The following is a 26865-nucleotide window of genomic DNA, read 5'->3' on the forward strand; positions in this document are numbered from 1 at the left end:
TTTCCTGTTTCAAAATCCACTACAAAACATTGGACTGTAATGTATAGAAGAATGAAACTATGGAAGGATTTACCATTGATATTACACATTTTTTAATTAGGAAAATTACTTAAAAAAACTATTTTAAAGGTGCCATCTGTCAAAAAAAATCAAATCATACTCCATATTCCATACCAGATGGGCGCAGTATACCTCCAGAAAGTGAGTTGTGTAGCGGCCGCGCTCATGTGCACTCTCACGTCTTCAAACAACACAGGCGAGCGCTGTTTTGCTCTCTCTCCCTAGTGCATATTAATCAAATCATTTGACACGATAGTAAAAGGTTGGAAGGCCGCAGTTTCACGTGTAACATTTGGAGATTTTTAGAGATTAGAGACTCAATGAACAACATCTCAGCACTAAATTATAAAGTCCGTCTCATAGACGCCTGTATCAAATACAAGCCGGTGCATTTCGACGATATGGGAAAATAAAAAGCCCAGATTATTATTTGTAGTTTAATGGTATTTTTTTTTTTTTTCATATTACATTTCTATTGTTAGTTTGAATTAATTTGACAGAGAGCATTCACTGAGGTTGACCAAGCAAGCGCCATTCAGAGCTGCCAACTCTCATGAATTCTCCGCGAGACACGCAATTGACACTTTTCACACGCTCTCACGCCACACATCAATTTTGTCATGCACACAAAAGGACACAGAGAATGACAGACAAGATGGAGCAGGTTAGTTATGATATATAAAAAATCTCAGCTCTCAGATTTTGTTAATTTTATTACGCAATTCAAACAATAAATACACTTTTGGTGCTTGTAAATGTTACACGACAGAGTGCACGTGAACCGATCATCTCTACTAGCTAATGGTAAAAAAACTCGAACACTGTTGAAAGATAGACAGTATGTTACAACTTACCAGAATGTATTCCTTATGCATAATATCGACCAATAATTTTTTGAACTCTTCCCAGAACTGAAATGTAGTAGTGGGCTGTTTCCACATGATTGACATCAGGTTCACGTAGATGTAGACCCACAAGCCATGCGAGTTATTCGTGTATTGCAGTTTGACTGATGGTTATGTTGCCCACCCACATACTGCCTCCCATGGCTGAAACTGGTATTATGACACCTGCTGGGCTGGGGCTAGTAATTTAGCATGCTGAAATAAATTCAAGGTTAATATCTCGGCAGCGCTATAACTTTTTATTTTTTAATGACATCATCAACCTTATTTCTTCTCATTCTTTTGATGCGTGTAGCTCATTTTTGGGATATTTTAACTTAAATTTTTACAGATGGCACCTTTAATAACACTATATATGGTAAATTATTGTTTTTGATATTTGGAATAAATGTTAGGTTCATTGACCTAACTTTTTATTGGTTTTGATTAAACATAGTATTTGTACTTGATTGTTGGGACCCCAGGAAGAGAAGGCTAATGAGGATCCAAATAAACAAATAAAATCAGAACATAGGAAAGAACATCTAGAGCCAATACCAACAATTTACTTAGGAAAATATATTTTTGCCTTTTTTTGACAGTAAAAGAATCTTGTCTTGCCTGATCTACACCACTTTTTTTAGTAGTCCTCAAAGTGTGCCCATATATATGTAAAATGTGTTGTATATCTCATTTCGTTATGAAGTTTAGAAACTTATTTACATTTGCCTGTTTTCAAATTGCCAATTTTTTTTGTCTTGATCGAACTAACACCTTTGAAGATAACAACATTTATTCATTTATTTTTTTCAAAGCTCTACATGTCACTGTTACAAAAACTATAAGGCCAAACCTGGCATGTTTGGTATCATTGGACTCATCAAGGATTCAGGAGTGTGAAGAGGGCACTCTCATGAAAAAACGCAGGGTTGAAAATTCTCAGGCTCCTTCAGGGCATTATGCCGATGACCTATACTGAGTTTTTTGAGATACACCAATGTTCTCATAGACTATAAAGGTACCCTGGACAAACAGACTGCATGCCAATTTTTATTTGACTAGTGGTTGGTTGCGGTAATGGCCATTTTTATGGCCATTTCCTTTTTTACCTGTTATAGTGCCACCAAGTGTCCAATCATTGCGATTTTTTTCATGTGACCTCAGAATGAGCTCATGAAAAGGTGTCCCAAGTTTAGCAAAAATATCTCATTCCAGTCACAAGTTATAACAGTTTTAGTAAAAGTGGCTCTTGTGCCATCAAACATTTTGGTTCCCCTTAGCAACCGATAATTGAAATTGTGAAATTTTTTAATGATTATAGACACTGAGACTCCACAGAACATTTCTGCAGTGGTTTGGTTCAGATCGGGCCAAAAACCTAGAAATAGTTCTCAAAAGTTTGTTTTTCAAAAAAACGCAATTTACTCGAAATTGTCGACTGCCAATCCGCGAGCCAATCCGCGAGCCAAAACTTTGCACGCTTCCTTAGAATAATACGGCACACATGCTCAGCTAATTTGGTGAAGTTTTGAGCAGAGCAGACCATTTTTCAGTCACTTAAATGTCATTCTGCATATGATTTTATGGAGCATTTTCCCCCTTTATAACAGTTAAAGGGCCAACGGTGGACCGCCATCCATAAAAGTTTCCAGGCCTCTATTGGGTCAGTTGACGCATGCGCATGCCCGGTTTTGTGAGGTTTCATGCAAATCAGGCAGGTAGAGGGCCGCTTTCATCCATTTCATGGGATTTGCCATAGAAATACATCATTTTGGCACCTTTTTAACAGTTATAGCGCCACCAAGTGGCCAGTCGCCCCGTCCTTTTTAACGCAGAATGAGCTCTCACACAGGTGCGTTAAGTTTAGTGCAAATATCTCGTTCCGTTGACGAGTTATAGGCCGTTTAGTCAAAGGGGCTCCTCCCACTTGGGACGTTTTGGCGGCCCTTAGGGACCGTGAACCCAAATTTAAACTTTTTTTTGATAATTATTGACATTCGGACTCCATAGAATCTCGCCGCATTGGTTTGGTTCCGGCCGGGCCAAAAACCTAGGACTAGTTCGCAAAAGTAGGTTTTATAAAAAACGCAAAATACCCGAAATGGGTGACGAGCCAATCTGAGGGATGCATCTTGTCCGGCTGGAGCCAAGGATTCCAACGATGTAAGACACTTGAGCCTACGCCCGACGGTTGAGGAGTTATGAGCAATTTCGTACTTTTGCCCGCTGTAGCGCCCCCGTCAGGCCGATCGGGGCGTGCCTTTGTGACGCTGTCGGCGGATATGAGTACTACCAGCCCACAAAGTTTCAAGTCTCTGGGACTTACGGTTCGTCCTGCACGATCAGTTTTACATGGAGAATGTTGCATTATGGGTAAATTAACAATAACAATAGGGTTTCAGCACTTACAAAACAAAAAAAACACACACACAGAAGCATCTGGCTGTATTTAAAACAAATTGTATGATGTGTGAACTGAACACATATACCACTGAAAGGGAAAGTCTGCAAACCACCTCTTCTTATGTTAAAACCAGTTAAAACCAACGACTCAAGAGGAAAAAGATGCTCCTAGCTGATTCAAGCCCACACTTATATAATAGCATAAAAATACTGTTTTAGTAAACTTGAACCCTATTTAAATCCTTCAATCTGAGGACATGTAGCGAAACAGTCAGATTAGGTGTCTGTACATAGGAAAACAGATGGAGAGAGACAGACAGATGAGAGCGGACAACTTGAGCGTGAGAGAAAGACGTAGTGGTCCAGTCTGGTGAATGAAAACCGAAGCGGGAATACTGTTTGGCAGCACTGTGAGGAAACTTGGTTCTTAAACTTCATCTACTTACAGAGATCATGCCAAAAGCCTGTATTTCCAGTAATTACGGCATAACTAGAAACATACGTTCGTCTTGCCCATTAAACAGTGAGAGTATCATGACCACCCAGGATCTGAGATGATTTGGAGTGCACTGAAAGGCTTTCATTAAAGTCACCTACTGTAATCATTTCCTTAATTTACACCAGGGGCGCCGCTAGACCCTTTTGGTCATGAGCCCCAGTAAAGTTATCTGATAAATCATTGTCTGATGAGGTAGGTAACAGTAGATAGATGCGTCTGAAAATAGGCTTTCATTGAATGTTAATTTAATTTACATAAGTATTTAATTTACATAATAATTTACATAAGTATTTAAAACTCAAACTATTAAAACCCAAAAAAACCTCTTCCCGCCTTTGCCCGCCCACTCACTGTGCTCCTCCACTTTTCCTTGTGGAATCCTCGAATGTCAGTCAGACGATTATTCATACGTTGTAGCTGAGGAAAGGTGAAAAAACATGCTATTATTTCTAAGTAACTTATATAATGCATTTAACATCAAAGTAGACACTTAAAGTTTTCTATAGATAGATATCTATCTGTATTTCTTATGTCTGTGCGTCAAGTATATAATTCGTTGTGGTTGATTTTGCGGAACGTACGTGCGCCAGAAAGGAGACAGAGAGACAGAGAGGTTGTTTTCTGTATTTTTAAAAGGCATGACATTTTATAATGTAGCCTATACACAAATAAAAAAATGGACACTTTACCGTTTCGGATGATGTACTCTTGTCTTATCTGTATGACCATAAATAAGAGTATTCTTGTTTCCACTGCTGAGGAAAAATTCCCACGTAATCGCGTGCCGGCGTCTCGCGTACGCACACAATAGTCAGATCTAGCACTGCTAGATTTGACATTAGAAGTCTGATCATTATCAAAATAAAAGTGCATAGGGACAGGGCCGTACCCACAATTGGCCTTATGCACAGCTGCATTACTTCCTGAACTTAAGCCAGCTCCTTGGCCGTTTCTCAAAACCAAGAAAGCTCTTCCTAGTTGTTCTTGGAAGAACGAGGTGACGAGCACACAGAACGCTGCTGACAGTTTGAGACGATGTGTTCTTGGTGGTATTGCGCAATAGTAACGTTACCCCCGCACAGGCGCTGTCTGCGGTGCCCAAACAACGAGAATTATTGACGATAGCCAGGCTTTATCGCCCAAGCCTAAGGGATTACTCTACATACACAATGTACTGTATATTTATAACAATAAAGCAACACCTGTCTCATTTTAATTCTGCTTCTGTTGTTTGCTTGTGTACATCACTAGCCAACGGCGGGAAAAAATGCCGGTAATATTCAGGTAACTTAAAATTGACCTGCCTCTATCTGCTTCCCGCTCCTTCCGCGAATGCCGAAATGAATTATGGGATATTTCTGCGTCAAGTTCACACAAGTTACCAACCGATGCATCCTCGGTAAAATGGGAGTGTCAAGAACACATCCAGGATTTTTAACCGTTCTTGCCGAAATGCAAACTTGTGTATTGGGACAGTACTTGGGCGACTGATGACGTTTCACAAGTCCACAAGAACACAAGTACAGACAAGAAGGCATATTGAGAAACGGCCCTTGTTTCCTGTTTGCCATTATTGGTCAAATTGATTGATTCAGGTGTGCCTGACCTCAGTAGTCATGGCAACAATAATCAGACACACCTGAATTAATCAAGTTTGGCCAATAATAGCAGACAGGAAACAAGGAGCTGGCTTAAGTTTAGGAAGTAGTGCAGCTTTGCAAAGTCAATTGAGGTTGCAAGGATGTACATCGCGATGATAACTGACCTTCTCGTCTGAGCTGCTTCACCAGACTAACAACGACAGCTCGTCAAAAAGAGTTAGCAGATATTAAGCAGACAATTAGTAGATTGTCTGCTTAATATCTGCTAACTCTTTATTGTTATGCTCCTCCAACAGACAATCTACTGACTATAAGTAACTTTGCAACTACATGTCAATTATTCTATCCCTAACCCTACCAGTCTACTAATACTCTACTAATACCTATAGTGAGAGTTAGTAGAGATGTAGGTGCAACGTTACTTATAGTCAACTGAATGTGTTAAAGGGACCATCCAAATAAAGTGAAACCAACTTACGCAATACGAGAGCACCTCACGTAAGAGAACCATAGGAACAATACATAGAATCCTCATTAGCGGCTGTTTCGTAAGTCGCTAATGAGGGAGCTATCTATTAGGGGTGTAACGGTACATGTATTCTTATTGAACCGTTTCGGTTCGAGGCTTCCGGTTCGGTACGCATACAAACCGAACGGTTGCTTGGATAATTTTTCCTGCCGGCAAAATTCGTGCTGACGCGGCCAACACAACGTTGCGCAACATCAAATTGGCAAGCGTAATGAAAGCAGAACGAAACTGCGCTACTCGTTATGTGCTTCACGGATCGTTTATCAGTTCGGACCAGCAACATCTGTGCAGCGCGAGCCGATCTCCATCAAGCAACACTGTTACTACACAGCGCTAAGAGATCCGGTAAAGAAAACATTTGAATTCGCCACTGAGGTAATAACATCGCTGCGAGATCTAGTGAGATGCATACACATTTCTCCGTTATTTACCGTAGATCTCTATTAGATTAAACAGCGCTGTCATGGAAACCAGGAGAAACATTGTGCCGTGAATGAACTAGCTAGTAATACTTTCGTCCACAGACCAGCAACATTCACCATGGATTTAATATAGTAACACTAACTGGAACCAGTTTGGCTGGAATGGTGAAATGCTTTCAAGTACTTCACACATCTTTTTCTAGCACTTCAAAATTCAAATATTATATAAATAAATATATATATTTAAATGTTATTTTTAATGCACTCTCAGAAAAAAAGGTACAAAAGCTGTCACTGGGGCTGTACCTTTTCAAAAGGTACACTTTTGTACCCAAAGGCTGCATATTGGTACCTTAGTGGTACATATTAGCACCTAAAATGGACATATTACCACCTGAAAAGGACATAATTAGCTCATGAAATTGACATATTAGCACCTTAAATGTACATATTAACACTTAAAATGTACATATTAGTACCTCAAATGTACATATTACGACCTAAAATGGACATATTAGCTCATAATATTGACATATTACCTCCTGAAATGGACATATTAGCACCTAAAATGTACATATTAACACTTAAATGTACATATTAACACTTAAAATGTACATATTAACACCCAAAATGTACATATTAACACCTAAATGTACTTATTAGCTCATGAAATGGACAAAAGTTTACCTTTTGAAAAGGTACAGCCCCAGTGACAACTTTTGTACCTTTTTTTTCTGAGTGTGTGATGACCAAAACATTATTTGTTCATCCTTCAAAGATGACCCCCATTTATAAACCTGAAAGTTTCAAGATCTAGGAAAACTCACACTTATTTAAAAATATTTTTTCTTTAAACAAATAGGAAATTTCTCTGGCATTTCTTTCTTTTTGCTGTATCGAAAACGTACCGAACCGTGACTTTAAAACCGAGGTACGTACCGAACCGTGATTTTTGTGTACCGTTACACCCCTACTATCTATGCATATCTATGATACGATATCTCGATACGATATCTCTGTTGTGTTGTTTAGTCATCATGGTTCACGGTTATAGATTGGCGAGTACAGATAATCCTAAAAAAACTTAAACATAGATCAACTTAGGCAAATAGTCTTTGGGAAAAACTGAGAAATAAAACAAGGATCAATATCGGCGTGGCATTTTCAGGATGGGTAGAACTTGGTGACAAACTTAGAATTGATCTGTCCACAGAGACTCCAATCTTAATCTCCACATACTTAATTTCACTGCCATCGACTTGATAAAAGCATTTGTGTCGCACAAAATATACTGGGTTTTTATATAAATAAATATTTTGGGTTTGTTAAAATTTAGTTTGGTATGATTGTTTTAAACATGTAAAACTGTGCAGCATTAAATCACTAAATAATCCATTAGTAATCCATTGGATTGACAGATCGATCTGACTGAAAAGCCTTAATCCTCTACAGCACAGCATTGCCCTCAGGCAACAGAATATTTCTTAAGCCCTATGTTCAGTACATTTATCTTTAAATGATTGCAACCAATTAGACTGTTTGAAAAAGTATCAAAGAACAGTCCAATAATGTTTGGGAGTCACCATCAAGCACAATTTGAAGGTGGGATGTCCTTTTCTGACACATGGTCACAGGAGCACATGTTGTAAGTTGAAAGCAAGATTATTTGCTTTAGTAATCTTATTTAAAATTACATTTACTGTACATAAAAAGATATGTGTGTGTGTGTGTGTATGAAGGTGTAGAGAAGCCTTCTGGCAGTTGTTTTTATAGTAATGTTCACAAATTCAGTTTTTCTTTCTGTTGCCTTAGGGCAACGTTGTGCGATAAGGGGTACTTTCCAAGGATGTCTTGAACAATGCTTTACAATGGCAAACAATGTGTTACAAGAAGGGAAGATGCACAGAAACACCCAAAGTCACCAAAGTGGCACCAACCATCTACAAACTGTTCCCACAAAGTTGAAATTGTCCAAAATGTCTTGGTATGCTGAAACATTAGGAGTTCCTTTCATTGGACCTAAGGGACCAATGGACCTAACCCAACCCCTGAAAAACAATCCCACACCCCCTCCACAAAACTTTACACTTGGCATAATGCAGTCAGGCAAGTGCCACTGTCCTGGCAACCGCCAAACCCAGAATCGTCCATCGGATCGCCAGACAGAGAAGTGATTGGTCACTCCAGAGATCAAGTCTCAACTGTTCTTAGATTCCAGTGGCGGCATGCTTTACACCACTGCATCCAACGCTTTACATTGCACTTGGTGATGTAAGGCTTGGATGCAGCTGCTCAGCCATGGAAACCTATACCATGAAGCTCTATGCACGGATCTTTAGCTAATCTGAAGGCCACACGAAGTTTGGAAGTAGCTAATGACTCTGCAAAAAGTTTGCGACTTCTGTGCGCCTCAGCATGTGCTGACCCCGCTCTGGGATTTTTCGTGGCTGAGTTGCTGTTGTTCCCAATTGCTTCCACTTTGTTATAATACCACAATAGTTGACCGTGGAATATTTAGTAGTGAGGAAATTTCACAGGTGGCAACCTACCACAGTACCATGCTTGAATTCACTGAGCTCCTGAGAGCGACCCATTCTTTCACAGATGTTTGTTGAATGACAGTAGCAGTTGTTTTATACAAGTTGTTTTTTATACAGTTGTTTTATTTTATATATCTGTGGATAATTTTCTCAATGATTCTTTACCATTGTTGCACAACATTGGGCAATGAAAAATATTTGGGGGAGGGAAAATTTTCAATAAATCAATAAAATGTTCCCAAATGAGCCAATAAATCATGTGGAATAATGTTTTACCATGGTGCCATTAGTTTTACAATCACTTTATGAAAATTTTGAAGCTCCGAAGTGGTAGTTACGTAGCTGCAACCAAATAATCCATTAGTAGCTAATCCATAGGATTGACGGCTCGATCGGACTGAAAAGCCTTAATGTAAACACTTTAATCAATCCAATTGAGCTTGATCCAAATTAAATTTTGATCGGGTTGAAAGATGTGGTTTATTCCTTTTCTAATCCGATCGATTGGACATGTAAACACTGATCGGATTGAAAACCGAAACTGAAAGGACTGCAATGATGTAGAAATGGAGTAGTGACGTATAGCGCGGAACAAGCTGTTCTTCCTGTTGACTGAAGTGTCATAAAAATGAATTTCCCGTCATTCTACAATTCTTCTCGGTTACGTATGTAACCCTTGCTCCCTGAGTAGGGAACGGAGACGTTACGTCGGAATGACGGAGAATGGGGGTTTCGCATAGAAAGCCAATCCTCTTCGAGTAATAAAAAACGAGCCAATGGCAAAGAAATGCCATGGGTCTGCGGAATTTGCACAGCGTATCTCCGCCTCACCCCGTGAGTATAAAAGGAGGAAGCGGACGCCACCGCAGTATGTCTTCGCTGAGGAGCCGAGACTTAACTCAGGCGTCTACCCAGCGGTACAGCGGAGGTGGCAGGGAGACGTAACGTCTCCGTTCCCTACTCAGGGAACGAGGGTTACATATGTAACCGAGACGTTCCCTTTCGTAGTCACTCCGAGTTACTGGGGGTCCCCCGTGTAATCACGCCACCTTCACAGCTGTCTTAAAGTACCCTGCGCAAATCAGACCCCTGACTTAACTTACTGACGAGGAGTCCTACTTGACACAGGAATACCAAGGTACACTGGGGAGCATATCCCAGAGGAAATGTGCCGCAGTACGCCTACCCGTGGGGAGGACTTAGGAATACACATACAGCCCAGGGGGCTTCGTATGGAGGAACACTGGAGTCACCAACCCGTAGGGTGGCTAGAATCTTAACTCCAGGGGTGGCAAGGTGGCTTGCCGAGGGAAGACGCATGCTACGAGAGGCTTACAGTGGAATACACATGTGGGGGTTACTAGCAGGAACCATGCACACGGAGGCACCTAACCGACGTCCAAGCAAGACACTGGCGTCAGTATCAACAGTGCTGGAGGAACTCAGGGCTTCCGTAGAAGGCTCAACTGAGAAAAAAAAAATCGCACTTGGAATGGCGAGCAAGCGAAGACACCTGAGCGGGTCCAGTACTGGCCGGGTGAGCGAGTACAAGAGAGGACACAGGCTCCACTCGGAGATTATAGAATCTAGCGAATGTGTTGGGTGTCGCCCAGCCTGCAGCTCTACAGATGTCTGCTAGCGAGGCGCCATGCGCTAGAGCCCAAGAGGAAGCCACACTCCGAGTGGAGTGGGCTGTCACACCAAGGGGGCACAGACGACCTTGCTGCTGGTAAGCCAAAGCAATGGTGTCCACTATCCAGTGAGACAACCGTTGCTTTGAGAGAGCCCTTCCCTTCTGGCTCCCACCATAACAGACAAAGAGCTGGTCTGAGGTCCTGAAACACTGCGTTCTGTCTACGTAAGCACGGAGGGTGCGTACTGGACAGATCAGTGCCAAGGCTGGGTCTGCCCCCTTCAGGGGCAGCGCTTGCAGGTTCAGTACCTGGTCCCAGAAGGGAGTGGTAGGAACATTGGGCACATATCCAGGCCGGAGTCTCAGGATCACGTGAGAGTAACCCGGCCCGAATTCCAGGCACGCTTCGTCAACGGAAAATGTGTGCAGGTCCCCTACCCTCTTGATGGAGGCCAGTGCAACCAGGAGCGCTGTCTTAAGCGACAGAAACTTAATCTCGACTGATTGCAGAGGCTCAAAGGGAGGCCTCTGCAGGGCACTTAAAACCACTGAGAGGTCCCAAGAGGGAACGAGATGAGGGCGAGGAGGATTTAGTCTCCTCGCTCCTCTCAGGAACCTGATGATCAGGTCGTGCTTCCCCAGAGACTTACCTTCAACTGCTTCGTGATATGCGGCAATGGCAGCCACATACACCTTCAGGGTGGAGGGAGACAGCCTTCGCTCCAACCCATCTTGCAGGATGGAAAGCACGACACTGATCGAGCATCTCCGGGGGTCTTCTCGGCAAGAAGAACACCAGTTGACAAAGAGGTCCCACTTCAACGCATAGACGTGTCTCGTGGACGATGCTCTAGCGGAAGTGATAGTACTTAAACCTGCCTCGACCCGTCCAGGAGCCATACATGTAGCCTCCAGAGATCGGGTCGAGGGTGCCACAGGGTGCCTCGTCCCTTAGAAAGGAGGTCCTTCCTCAGAGGACTTGGCCAAGGAGGTGCTGTCGCGAGGAGTATCAGTTCGGAGAACCAGGTCTTGGTGGGCCAGTATGGGACGACCAAAATGACCTGCTCCTCGTCCTCCTTGATCTTGCACAGGGTACGTGAGAGAAGGCTCACTGGGGGAAACTTATATTTGCGTGGGCCAGCTGTGCGCCAGTGCGTCTGTGCCGAGCGTGCCCACGGTCAGAGAGTAATACAGGGCGCAATGGGATGAGTCGTGGGAGGCAAACAGATCTATCTGTGCGTCCCCGAACTGATCCCATATCAGCTGGACCGACTGGGGATGGAGTCGCCATTCGCCAGAGACTGGACGGAGCCGTGACAGCTCGTCGGCTGCACAGTTCCAAACTCCTGGAATGTGGATAGCACGAAGGGACCTAAGGTGCTTCTGACTCCATAAGATGAGGTGGCGTGCGAGTTGCGACATACGGCGAGAGCGTAGACCCTCCTGGTGGTTGATGTACGTTACTGTCGCAGTATTGTCTGAACGGACTAGTACGTGTTGACCCTTGAGCAACGCCCGGAAGCGATGCAGGGCAAGGCGTACTGCCAGCAACTCGAGGCAATTGACATGCATGAGGCGCTGGGGTCCTGTCCAGGAGCCCGTGGCTGCATGCCCATTGCACATGGCGCCCCAACCCGTGGCACGAGACAACAACATGCCTGGAAACTCGTTCTAGGGGAACACCGGCCCATAGAAAGCTGAGGTTCCTCCACGGGGTGAATGTCTGACGGCAGGTCGGAGTCACTGGAACTCTGAGCGTACCGTGATGCCATGCCCACCTCGGGACTCGATCGCGAAGCCACAGCTGAAGCGGTCTCATATAAAGCAATCCGAGTGGCGTTGCCGCGGCTGCGGATGCCATATGCCCCAGGAGCCTCTGAAAAAGTTTCAGTGGGACCGCACTCTTGCCCTCGAACTGTCGAAGACAAGTCAGCAGTGAGTGTGCGCGCTCGCTCGTAACCTGCGCGCAAATGGCGACCGAGTCTATCTCCATACCGAGAAAGGAGATCCTCTGCACGGGCCAAAGTTTCCTCTTCTCCCAGTTGACCCGAAGGCCCAGACGGGCTAGGTGCTGGAGCACAAGGTCCCAAGTGTTCGCAGACCTGATCTCGAGAGTGTGCAAGGATTATCCAGTCGTCGAGATAATTCAGGACGCGAACCCCTTGTTCGCGAAGGGGAACAAGGGCCGCCTCGACAATCTTCGTAAAGACGCGAGGAGACAGAGCCAACTCGAATGGGAGAACTGCATACTGATATGCCTGCCCCTCGAAAGCAAACCGAAGAAACGGTCTGTGTCGAGGTAAAATGGAGACATGAAAGTAGGCGTCCTTCAGGTCTATCGCTGCAAACCAATCCTGGGGCCGAACACATTCGAAAATGCGTTTGGCCGTGAGCATCTTGAATGGCAGCCGGTGAAGGGTGCGGTTCAAAACGCGCAGGTCCATAATCGGTCGTAACCCACCGGTTTTCTTGGGAACAATGAAGTAGGGGCTGTAAAAACCCTGACTTCATCTCGGCTGGAGGGACGGCCTCGATTGCACCCTTCGCCAGCAGGGTGGCAACCTCCGCTCTCATGATCGGGGCATTGCCACCGACCACCGTAAAGCGGACTCCCCTGAAGCGGGGAGGAGACCGTGCGAACTGAATCGCATAGCCGAGCCTGATAGTTCGGGTGACCCAACGGGACAGATTGCGGAGCTCTAACCAAGCCCCCAAAAACTGATAATCCGAGCCACATGCCATCCGGCTCTGTGTGCTCAGTGATGGTGTCAATTCTTTCTTTAACCACATTAGGGTACCAGTGATGGTGTCAATTCTTTCTTTAACCACATTAGGGTACCGCCCACCCGTGGGTGAGCGGCGGAACAAAAGATTCTCCCCCGGCCCTCCTCTGGGGAAAGGAGGGGGCCTGCTACCGCCTCCTGAACAGAAAGAAGTGATGCCATCACTGAGCAGCCCGTCTCAGGACCGCCGCTTAGCCTGGTGTTTAGCGGGGCGCGGGGGCTGAGGGGGCTGTGGCGCCTTCCTGCGGTTTCCTCCACGACGCGGTCCGGGTGAAGGCTGCTGCTGGGGCCGTGCAGCAGAGTCTTACGGGTTTGGAACAACATAAGGGTTTGTATTAATTACAGAATTTTCATTTTTTGAAGGAACTATTCCTTTAACTGCTAAAAGAATGCCTGCTTATCTCTTCTAATTTGCCATCGTCTGTGGCTTGGTTTAGTCATCATGAGTTTCATCATGACAAAACATGAGCTTCAGATTTGACAACATTTACATTTTAGCTAGTTTAACATTCAAAGTGTAAAAAAAAATAATAGTATAAACACTGCTTCTTTACCTTGGTCCTTTTACTGCATGAGACAGCCATTCAAATAATTACAGTATGCAATGCAACGATAAGGAACTATTTATTTACAGCTTGGTCTCATTGATAATACAAAGTATGTAGGTATTTTACGTTTTTGCAAAGATAGAAAATATACTTTTTAGTACGTTTGGATAGATGCTGAAACGTATAATATAGACGTATCTGCAACATTTAAACGTAACATTATTACGTTTTTACAGCTACAAAACGTTAACTATTTACGTATATTCTTCATCATGAAGAGATCTGTATAATTTCCCTTTTTACCATTTTTATTATTTAAAAATAAGTCGATAAGTCAAACCACGAACGTCGTGCTGAGTGATCTGAACTCTATGAAGTTCAGCGAACTTCTGAACTGTATGAGTGGTGTTCGGGGATCGACTTATCGAGACTATTTTTTAAGATGGCTCCTGTCTGTATACACGAAGTGAACTGTCTTCATAAAGTATCTTCTTATTAAACGGTCTGTACACAGTTCTCAATGCTTCGTTTTGCATGTATGGAGCCTCATTATGTTACTGCGTGAGTTATGGGACTATTTTGAGCCTTGTTAGTGGTTTAAACTAGCGATTTCTTTTTACTTAGTAAATGCCCCCATTACTAGCATTATACGCTAAACAGTTTTTAGAGATAAAACTCTTTACATCCCAGACAGCAAACTGACATTGAATCAACGTGGAAACAACGTCTCTCATGACATCGAAACAACGTTGATCTGGCATTGTTTTGCTCATCGAATGACGTTGATCCAACGTCAAACTTTTGCTGATAATTTACTCACCCCCCACCTTTTGAACGTAATTACGTAATACGTGACGTTGCAAACGTGCCTCACAGAATATGGCAAGGCTAGCATTTGTCCTTATAAAAGTTACATTCTTCAAAGCTAAATGAAAATCGAAAATTTGTTTGCTTTCATAACGTTGAAACAACGTTGATTTCAAGTTGATTTTCCGTTAGTTTTGAAAGAATGACGCGTCTGACAATGTCAGATCAACGTTGTTTCGATGTCATGTTTCCACGTTGATTCAATATCAGTTTGCTATCTGGGATTCGATTATCATGAAAACAAATCTCAGAGAACGATTGACTAGGTACCGATGTTTTATTAGACCAAAGGTTCATTGTTCGTCGGAGTTGTCCTTTAAGTTAGAGCCGCTAAAGCCAGTGCAACTACCATTGCAAACATAAACACTAGGCTTTTTTTTCCCTCCAAAAATATAGTCTAAAACGTATCTAAGTTGTCCCTGCCTCTCCAAATGCAACACTGACATTAAAGGATTAGTTCACTTTTGAAAAAACTTTTGCTGATAATTTACTCACCCCCATGTCATCCAAGATGTCCATGTCTTTCTTTCCTCAGTCGAAAAGAAATTTAGGTTTTTGATGAAAACATTCCAGGATTTTTCTCCATATAATGGACTTCAATGGGAACCAGATGGTTCAAGTATCAAAAGACGGTTAAAAACTGTTTCAGATGCAGCTTCAAATGTCTTTAAACGATATCAGACGATGAATAAAGGTCTTATCATGCGAAACGATCGGTTATTTCAAAACTTATTCCAAAAATGTAACTTTTATAAGGACAAATGCTAGCCTTGCCATATTCTGTGAGGCGCGTTTGTAACGTCACGTAATACGTAATTACGTTCAAAAGGTCACGGGCGACGTAGCCGGAAGTACAGAATCAAAATCGTCCGACATCGTTGTTTTTCCTTTTAATTCCTTTTTTTGTAAACGGTGTTTGAGTTAGTTTGCACGTTCAACCTATGCGTTCAACTTGTAAACACTGACTCTGTACTTTCGGCTACGTTGCCCGTGACCTTTTGAACGTAATTACGTAATACGTGACGTTGCAAACGCGCCTCACAGAATATGGCAAGGCTAGCATTTGTCCTTATAAAAGTTACATTTTTGGAATAAGTTTTGAAATAACCGATCGTTTCGCATGATAAGACCTTTATTCATCGTCTGATATCGTTTAAAGACATTTGAAGCTGCATCTGAAACAGTTTTTAACCGTCTTTTGATACTTGAACCATCTGGTTCCCATTGAAGTCCATTATATGGAGAAAAATCCTGGAATGTTTTCATCAAAAACCTAAATTTCTTTTCGACTGAGGAAAGAAAGACATGGACATCTTGGATGACATGGGGGTGAGTAAATTATCAGCAAAAGTTTTTTCAAAAGTGAACTAATCCTTTAACCAAATGCAATAACAGCTTAAAAAGTACTTGGATGTGTGTTTCATTTTAAATTTACCATTTAATAATGTGATCGCTGTTGCGTGTCCATAGAAGAACATGACAGCCCGCGTCTGTTTTGCAACTATTGGGGCTTCCATGAACCACGTGACAGCCTTGCGGCGACATCAAAGCGTGTCGCAACTCTCTCAATATCACTGCCGTAAAACACGACGTAACGCTTCTCAAGGGCGCAATTTTTGAATTTGAATTCATCACCAGCGTGGGATTTGATTTGACATGTACGGTCGCTGCTGAGAATGAAGAAGATCACGACTGAAAAAGGCTGAATTAGGAGTTGTTTCTTGCAAACAACTGGATTCTAAAGATTTGGATTACATCAAACTAATAAAATTGATGTCTTTTGTGAATTTTTGTTATGTTTTATAGGAGAAAACGCTTTATGTGTCTCATAGTAAATAAACTAGGTATATTACAAAATGGTTAAACTAATAGTGTATTGTTTAACACCATGCAGGCGAAACGAGCAAAATGTTAATATTTATGAGTATTATATCAATAAATTCGACTGAAAACTTAATAAGACAGTGGAATGCAATAGAGTCAAAACATAATGCTACTACTGATATGCATAAATTGTGATAGGCCTACGTACAGTACGTCGGTGGATTTGTTCATACGTAAATAATTTGCGTTTTTGTGCTGTCAATACGTAAATATTTTACGTTTAAGTACTGCAAATATGTCAGTATTATGTTTCTCCGCATATAAAATGTAATTACATGTACATATGATAGAACGACACTTTACGTACAAATATAGGCTACGTATTCTCATGAGATCACCTTATTTATTATGTAGAATATATTTCAGATTTAATTGTACTTTGCCATTTATAATCTCTTTGTTGACCTTTTTTCCCCTTAATCCCATCGTAAATTTGTTGTCATAGCCCTTCACATCACCATGAAGGACATAGCCTAGGCCTACTACACATCATCAGGTGCTTCTTCTTTGACAACAAACAACCTTCTTTTCAAAAACGCCCTAATGAGATTAACAGATTAACACAGATTAAGAAAATCAGACCGATTTATCCATTTCAGGAAGCCGAGTTTAGCTTCACTATATTTAGGCTACTACCTATTTATGACTCTTGGTTCTTAAATTACAATGGTAAAAAGCCTTTCCTAAACAGTTTCACGGCTGTTTTAAAAGAAGCTTGGCATTTACACGCGCGTGTACATTTCGCGCGTGACATTATGGCATGAATTCATAGATGTTTTTCAATGTAATTTTCAGCGGTACATTTTTCATTAGTATTATGTAGTTTATTCATCTTTATAAACACAACAAAATGACAATCATCTTTCTTAAAAATGCGGTTATATCGAGTAACCATTAGTTTATTCAAACACACAACAAAATGACTATCATCTTTCCTGGAGGGCGGTTAACGTTACATTGAGTAACCACATTTGAGATAAAGCACCCTACTGTGATCAATTTGATGCTCGTGCGTCTGTTGCAATTCGTTCGAAGAGCATCTAGTTTATCAAAGTTAAAACACTGAACGACTTATTCAGGACACAAGACAGCACGAAGATGGCACACAGTAGCCTACTCTTAATAGTCAGTGACAATGAAAAGGAAATAAGCGTCCAACACTCACCTCAGGGGGATTTTTACAGCCAGATATCTGTCGATGGCAACCGCAAGAAGACTAAATATTGAACTTTGAGTCAGTACCAGAACAAAACACGCCAGGAAAAGACATCCATAAAAGTCTGAGCGCAGACCAATGCTTATAGTGATGGCAAAAGGGATGGCAAGACAGCCAACCAGAATATCTGCCACGGCTAGTGACACCAGAAAGTAATTGGTGGCGTTCTTGAGAGTGGAGTTGATGGCCACAGCCCAGCACACCAGTACATTACCAGCGATTGACAGTACGGCGATCACTAGTTCTATAGCGATGTACAGAGAATCCATTGCTGCACACTTCACAGAGAAAATCCTTTAGACAGTAGGCTAGTTAGGATGTCATAAGTCTGTCTATCACTCTGTGGAGCTTGTCCACTGGTAAAAGAAAAATAATCCACGGATCTCCAAAGTTTGTGACTTGCCAACACGGACATCTGTTGGTGTAAAAAAACAACATTTTTGCATTAATTCTCTTAAGATAATTATTTAAAGCCATTAGAGGCATATAAAGATACATTGTTTCATTTCTGACATTCTCACTGACGAGCAGAAAGTTACAGAAAGTCACAATCATCTGTGGGATTTGGAAGAGGTAGTGTAGGCTTACTTACCCTGAAATAATTCAGTGCTGCTTTTATTGTTTGACGTTCCTCTTCAAACTGGCTTGCATTTGTGTCTTATGGTACATTTTGCAGAAGAAGGAAGTAGTGTGTGACGCATCATGAGCGCAACACATGGCTTTTTATGCAGATCGTTGAAAATAGAGAGCCCTGACTGAACATCACAGCTCATGGCCACGCCCCAACCGCGTGAGCGATGCCCTGACACACACACACACACACACATTGGTTAAAGTGGGATTTGGTAGGTGTGGGAGAACCCTAAAAGTTTGTGTAGGTGCAACAGGGAAAAATTACTCACTATGGGAAAACATATTGAGTATCGTGGTATAGCAATACTTTTTGGGTCAAGAATGTTGCTGTGGCACCAAGTATCACTTATTTATTTGATATTTTAATGGTTTTATTTTGGCCCATCTACACTGATATGATTATGATGATACTGTTAAAATTGCTTAAAGGGTTAGTTCACCCAAAAATGAAAATTCTGTCAGTATTTACTCACCCTCATGTTGTTTCAACCCCGTAAGACCTTCGTTCATCTTCGGAACACAAATTAAGATATTTAAGATATTAAGATCGCTCCTGCATACAGTCCATAGGCTTCTTGAGGTACTGGCTCTTGCTGTCCTCGAAAAGTCATTAAAGACATCGTTAAAATAGTCCAAGTGACTACAGGGGCTCAATCTTAAGTTTATCAAACGACGAGAACACTTTTGTGCGCAAAAAAACAACAAAAATAACGACTTTATTTCAACTATCACTTCCTTCTCCATGAGCCTGTAAGTCAGTTAACGTAGTGTGATTGCGTAGAGCTACGTCACACGTAGGCTCACTATTGGCCGACGCTGGTCATGTGTGTGTGATGCGTGTGACGTACAATTACAGAAGCTTACGCTATTAAACTAGTAACCTGACTCGCGCAGAGGGAGAAATAAACGAATAGTTGAAATAAAGTCGTTATTTTTGTTGTTTTTTTGCGCACAAAAGTGTTCTCGTCCTTTGATAAACTTAAGATTGAGCCCCTGTAGTCACTTGGACTATTTTAACGATGTCTTTAATGACTTTTCGAGGACAGCAAGAGCCAGTCCCTCAAGAAGCCTATGGACTGTATGCAGGAGCGATCTTAATATCTTAAATATCTTAATTTGTGTTCCGAAGATGAACGAAGGTCTTACGGGGTTGGAACATGAGGGTGAGTAAATACTGACAGAATTTTTATTTTTGGGTGAACTAACCCTTTAACACTGGGACAAAAATTGAGCCCTGGCACTGTAGCCATGCCAGCCCGCATTATCATCCCCAGCCCCACCCACAGACATGTGCATGAAAAAGTAAGGTATTTAGGGGTGTTCGGGGGCATGCTCCCCCGAGAAAATTTTGACGTGCAATTTAAGAAGCAAATTTATTAGAGGTGCAACAATTGACGTTTCGATGTACAACTACATCTTCATCAGAGTACTTGGAGAAAATGAGTAATGAAGCCCTTAATAAGGATCATCAACAGGTGTGATTGTACGTAAAGGGGGCGTGACTCGCCCAGGTGCCATCAAAACCAACAAAACCAAGGTGCCACACTCAAACAATAATTAAAAACAAAAACCAAAAAAACAAACAAAACATGTATGGAATCCACATGGTATCAAGGGAACCACAACATCTACAACTCACAAAAAAAAAAAAAAAAAAAAAAAATTTTTTTTTTTTTTTTTTAGAGAAAGCAAGATAAGTTTAATTCTTCATTTAAACTAAAAGGTTCAAGAGTGTTGAGCGTATGTATCCAGAACGCTTCCCTGCATAGAAGTTTGTTAATAATATCACCACCTCTGAGTGGGGGTGAAATTTTCTCAATTCCCCAAAACTTCAAAGATGCAGGGGAACCATGATTGGCCTGCTTATAATGCCTCGCCATGGCATAAGTTAAGTTCTGGGTGCGAATTGCTGTTTTGTGCTCAGCTATTCTAAGTTTCAATGGGCTCTATGCACGGCGTTATTTCCGGTGAAGTATTAGGGATGCTCGATAACTTCCGCCGATCATAGAGTCCAATGCAATACCGAGAATTTATATTGAATTTTATACTCCATGGTTATACTAATGAAACGTTAGTCACAAAAACAGATAAAACAGACACCCCTCGTTGTGTTTATGCTTCTTTTTAAAATTATATTAAATAAACATAACTATATATAAAATTACATCTAAACGTATGTACGTTTCGTTTCAAAGACGGGAGGACAGTAAATATTGAAGACTCTGCCATAATCCCGTTTTCTCCGGTTTTCCTCTGCTTTAATCTACACAACCGGAAATGGACGAGCATCCTTACGTCAAATGCGGAACTTATGCGTGCATATAGCCCATTGACGCTTTGTTTGACCAATGTACACCAGTCCACATGGACACTTTAGCATGTATATTACGTGAGTGCTGTTACAATTAATAAATGAAGAAATAAAATATTTCTTACCAGTACGTGGATGTGAAAAGTCTTTGGTGTTGGTCGAATTGGAGCATTGCGCGCAGTTGCCACATTTGTAAAAGCCCAGAGGTGGGCTAGAGAGCCAGGTGGTCGGCAGAGGCGAAGTCATATCCGAATGAACCAATCGGTCACGAATGTTACGAGCGCGTCTGAACACAAATCTGGGTGGCTCAGCGCAGATGTCTTTAAGTGCAGGGTCACTGTTAAGGACATGCCAATGTTTTCGAATTATATTTTTTATTCTTCCTGCTGCTGTATAGCTAGTGGAAAAAAATTATTTTGGATGTAGTGTGAAGCTTAGATTTTTTCTTTAACAATGAGGCGCGATCTGTATTTAGAGCCCTATTCCATGCTTTACTAATGTCAGATTTGTCATAACCACGTTGTTCAAAACGACGCGCTAGATCCGATGCTTTAGACAAAAATTCGCTTGTAGTGCTACAGTTTCTTCGGACTCTTAAAAATTGGCCCACAGGTATATTACGAACCAGATGAGGCGAATGATTACTGTCTGCTCTTAACAGGGTGTTCCTGCTGAGAGGCTTGCGGTAAATAGTGGATTGAAGAATATTATTTTCATCCTTAAAAATGGTAAGGTCTAAGAAATCAATAGACAACTTGTTAGATTCCATAGTGAACGACATATAGTCTGCGGTAGAGTTAACATAAGTCAAAAATTTAGACAATTCACTAGTTGTACCTTTCCATATTAAAAAAACATCATCTATGTATCTACGCCAAAGTGCTAATTTTGAATGGAACGGGTTGTTTTTGATGTTCTGTATGTATTTTTCTTCCCAAGCATATGAAGGAGCAAACGAAGCATATGAAGGAGCAAACGAAGATCCCATAGCAGTCCCTTGGAGTTGTAAATAAAATTTATCCTTATATTTGAAAAAATTATTGGATAAGATAATCTCGACCAAGTTTAAAAGAAATTCGGATGGAGGTAAAACATCAGTGGGACGTCTAGTTAAATAATGTGAAATGGCTTGTAAGCCTATGCGATGAGGTATACATGTATATAGACTTTGCACATCCAGCAATACAAGGACATCATCACTTTCACACTTCCAGTTGTCAATCAAATTTAGAACATCAGTTGAATCCCCAAGATAAGATGGTAAACCATGGACATATTGTCTTAGAAAAAAATCAACAAATTGTGAAAGAGGCTCTGTTAAGCCTTCTATGCTGGATACAATAGGGCGCAAAGGAGGATCATCAAGTCGCTTGTGAATTTTGGGTAAACCATAGAATACTGGACATCGAGGATAGTCACTTAATAAAAAAGCCCTTTCTTTATCAGTAATCCAGGCTTTTTTATGAGACGAATCGATAAAATCATCAATCATACTTTTAGTGCTGGAAGTAGGGTTGCGAAGAAAGGGCTGATAATGTTTTTCATCATTTAATAATTTGAATATACCACAATCATAATTCTTTAATCCCATAACAACAACAGCGCCCCCTTTATCAGATGGGCGAATTATAATGTCCTGTTTAGCTTCTAAAGAACGTAACGCATCCAATTCACTTTTTGTCATATTCTTATTATTAGAGGTACAAGATCTACTTAATTTAGCCATATCCTGCTCAACTAACTGACTGAACGTGACAATGGTGGGATTTAAGTTAGAAGAAGGCAAAAACTTTGATTTCTTTTTAAATGATCCAGTCCTTTGATTCCCTTTATTTTCTCTTCATATCTCGTCTTTGCATTTAATTTAGCTCCGACCAGTGCTTGAAGTGGGAGAAGTGGTGAGAACTCTCACCAGAACTCTCTTGCATTGGCAAATCATGATATTTGACATTTCCACAGTGAAAAACAAAACTAGGATTGTTATTTATTAACAACATAAATGTATTTAAACAAGTGTGTGTGCGTGCAAAGAAATTCTTTTTTTAGCAGTTGGTCAGTAATAAACTTGATTCTTGAAGTTTGTTAAGATTGGATGTATACAACAATTGAATGTAAATGGTAAACAACAACAACAAAAAAAGCAGCTCTGCTATTGTCTTTTCAGTCATACTTCGATATGTTTACAAGAGAACCTTGAGACCCAGACCTTTCTGACAATATGTGTTTTGTCAAGATTAGAAAAAAATTTGTTCATAAATTATGAAATATAATGATACCCAAAAGGGGAGGAGCCTGATAAAATAAGTACCGTTTCTATGGTAACGCAACGTTCAATTATAAAACGGTTTTCACAGGGTGAATTCTGAGTTTATAAGCTTTCAAATGATACCTAATTTATGATAACTACTAAAATATGTGATATAATAAAAAAAGCGATGAAAAATATTATTATATTTTAGAGGATAATATATACATATATATTATAATTTTTAGAGGATAATGTTATACTATACTTTTTATTTTTTATTGAAAAATACTAGAATATATGTTTTATTATGAATTTTTAGCATAAAAACAGAAGTTTCAATGATTAAAAGTGGGTGCATCAACTTTTTGTGACAAAGACCTCCTGTTATGATGCAGATTTTTTGAGGTGCACTCTTGTCATAAATTCATTAATTACTCTTACTACATAATTTGTAACACAAAAAAAGGGGTAGAATATTTATTTAGAAGTCTTAGACCTTTCCAACAATATATAATTTGTCATAATTAGATTAGGATTTAATAGAAATATATTGAAGTAAAGTTAGGCGTCCCGGTACCGGGACGGTGACAGTTAAGGGGTTAAATGGCTAAATACATATTTTTGAGTCTTCATTTCCTTTTCTGACGTAGCCTACTCCAGTTCTTGTTAAAACACACTAAACATGCAAATTCTGTGCATTTTGGGCACTTTTTGTGTGAAATCATGTTTATTTTCTCCATCAATCACTTGAAATGAACATAGCACAACACAAATAGACTCTGCCCGAATCCCCACTCACTGCTGCTCCTCCGCGCGGTGTGAATATGGAATACACTCACTGATTAAAATGCAAACCGGAAAAATACGCGCTGATCACGCTTGCGGTGGCCGCGATCAGCTCCAGGGTCTGTATCGTGCCGCAGATGTGCAGTGTAAATAAGGGTTTAAATGGCCGTCATACTTTTTCTGTCAGTGGTATAGAGTACCGGCTGCATAGCGGTACGCAAGAAACAGTGCAGGTATGCTTAAAAGAGTAAAATGTAGTGCTGGTACTGCCCCACTTCAAGCACTGCCCAGACAGCAAACTGACATTGAATCAACGTGGAAACGACGTCTCTCATGACATTGAAACAACGTTGATTTTGCTCATCGAATTAACGTTGAACCAACGTCAGACGCGGCATTCTTCAAAGCTAAATGAAAATCGAAAATTGGTTTGCTTTCATAACGTTGAAACAACGCGTTGATTTCAAGTTGATTTTCCGTTAGTTTTGAAAGAATGGCGCGTCTGACGTTGGTTCAACGTTAATTCGATGAGCAAAACAATGTCAGATCAACGTTGTTTCGATGTCATATTTCCACGTTGATTCAATGTCAGTTTGCTATCTGGGTGGCTCCGACAATGTTATCTTTGGCCCGCTGCATTTTGTACGATTTATTTTTTTCACGTCAGAAAGCAAGCCCCATGTAAACTGGCCAAACGTACCCAAAAATCTTTGCGTTCTGATGACGTTGCCGCCCAGTTGGTCACATGTCTTAGCGATCTCTATATACGTATATATCGAGCCTAAAACTAACTTTACCGCGCTCAACCAGTCTGAGTGCATTTTATGCATTTGTAATCGCTCATGTTCATCGGGAAGGAAGGAGGTTGGTCCCAGCGAGATTTGTTGAGATTAATGAATATATTTATTTATTAGTTTATCTGGTGCCGGAACGCAGTTCCGGACCGTTCCAGCCCACTTTAACAACGCATTCTCATCCTTTAACGACATATAGAACGCTATATGCAAAAACGGCGCTATACTACTCACATGGCACCCATTATCGTTAATATAACACGCGCTGTGAGGGCTAAGTTTAGGTATGGGGTAGGGTCTGCGTGTTATATTTACGCTAAAGGATTTATGACGTCTTGGGTTCGCGTGTTATATTAACGATAAAGGGTGCCATGTGCGTAGTATAGCACCGTTTTTGCATATAGCGTTCTATATGACGTTAAAGGATGAGAATGGGCTGACTTTAACCCCTACACTCACTGATTTTACATCAGCAATTCTTGAATAAAACACACATTTGTTGACATTTGCTGAGCTATGACAACTATGATAAAGATTTGTCTTTTCTGAAAGAAATTATATAGGGGGAAACCGACATAGTATACCTAACTCTTTTGTTGGAGCATCAGTATATTGTTACAGTGGCTGTTTGTGCTAGATCTCTCAAAGTGATACACGGTAGCCACATTTGTCTACTAAAAATAAAACTCACTTGGACATGTACTACATGATCACAGATGAATAAATACAAAGAGTTCTATTGTTGCAACAACCTATACCCTGGGGTGAGTTGTAACACTATTTGGAGATTGATTGAGAGGTGATTTGCTAAAATAAGATGAGTTGTTTTTTATACTAAAATGAAAGTCCTAAAATAAATAAAATTCATGTTTTTGGTCACTTTAAATTGTTCACTTTATTCAAAAGTGATTATCCTTTGTTCTTCAATAAAGTTATTGCTTAAATTAGATGGTGTGGATTCGACTTTCAAATCCAGAGCACGAATGATGTTACTAAAGCCCTTATAATCGGTCCTTCTTTGTTAAAATGTAAAACAGGTTTAGATCGCAAACACCGTATCTCTTAGAATTTATTATTCAGCCTTTCTCTCTATATTTCTCATTTTTTCTGTGGTGTTAGTGCCGTTAACATTTTCCCTGACTTTACTCAGACTACCTAATTAGAAAGTGGTGACATTTCTAATTGGCTGTAAGGGCAGCGGGACTTGATTGCTTTCACCTATGGGGAGGAGAAGGTTTTAGATGGGGGAGACTGCAAGGATACAGAGAGGTGTTGACTAATGTGGGGGAAGTGATCTCAAAGCCCACAGGGACAATGCCCTCCAGAGATGCGGATAGAAATATAGTTAGCCTAGGGGGGTACATGAGAGTTTGCTGACAACATGAGACGCTGACAACGCAGACTGCCGTCAACGATTGATGCTGATTGAGAGAAATAATCTTCTCCCTTGTTCTATACACCCCGTGGTTGGTTCCCATGTGCTGCCATTGTATGTTAGGAGTATGGCATGGATTGCAGTTTATTTGTGTGTGTGTGTGTGTGTGTGTGTAAATGGGGTGTTTTGTAAATAAATTAATTAGGATAAAAAACACTGTGTGTTTTATCAATGCTTACCCCCAGTCTCCTTTTCTTGTTGCCCAAATCATTTACAGCATGATATCCACTGCGTTTTAAAGGCCAGAAAAGTTTGTTGAGGGTTAGTCTTTTAGGGAAGGACAACATGCTTGCACACATATATTCAAACACGCATATATAGAATGAATAACGCATGTGCTCGCCATCAGCCATTAAAGTTTGCGTAGAGAGAACTTAAGAGTTTTCTGTTGGAACAGTGTCGTGTTGGTGGCCCTGAGTGGCTAGTGGTTGTTGTGACAGAAGTGAATCAACTGAAGCTAACTTTTTCATAAATTTTACATTGTTAAAACTCTATATTGTTAAAAGTGCATGTAATGTAAATGAAAATGACTTGACTTGACTGCTTTGTCTAAATAAAGTTGTCATTTTGTTGGTCACATTTATTTATTTTCCTGACATTTGCCAGGCATAACGTAAAAACAAAAGAAAATGGCCACTTCTATCAACGACTTTAATGTCACTTTTTTATTTTACAAAGTAGAAATACAACACTTAAATAAATAAAACACTAGAAAAAGTGTGAATGAAACAAGTGCGTTTGGGCTAAAAAAAAAATATATATATATTATAGACCAAGTGAACAATTACA

General features: G+C 40.8%; 1 protein-coding gene and 1 long non-coding RNA gene across 2 annotated transcripts in view; both read right to left on the reverse strand.

Annotated features, from left to right (window-relative positions):
- Positions 1-18642, reverse strand: part of adora2b (adenosine A2b receptor) — a 42325-nt gene extending 23683 nt beyond the window's left edge. The window contains exons 1-2 of the mRNA XM_039662210.2: positions 18462-18642; positions 17819-18284 (exon numbers count right to left, since the gene is read on the reverse strand). Coding sequence (XP_039518144.1) covers positions 17819-18138 — 320 coding nt within the window. The 5' untranslated portion in view covers positions 18139-18284; positions 18462-18642. The remainder of the gene's footprint in view (positions 1-17818; positions 18285-18461) is intronic.
- LOC148981670 (uncharacterized) lies at positions 6559-7369 on the reverse strand. Its single transcript, XR_016168260.1, has 2 exons — positions 6878-7369; positions 6559-6835 (listed from the first exon to the last, which is right to left on the reverse strand). It is a non-coding gene; the product is annotated as an uncharacterized LOC148981670 (long non-coding RNA).
- Positions 18643-26865: the final 8223 nt, after the last annotated feature.

This window comes from Pimephales promelas, chromosome 4 (assembly GCF_988280905.1).
Source record: "Pimephales promelas chromosome 4, fPimPro1.hap1.1, whole genome shotgun sequence".
Classification (NCBI taxonomy): Eukaryota; Metazoa; Chordata; class Actinopteri; order Cypriniformes; family Leuciscidae; genus Pimephales; species Pimephales promelas.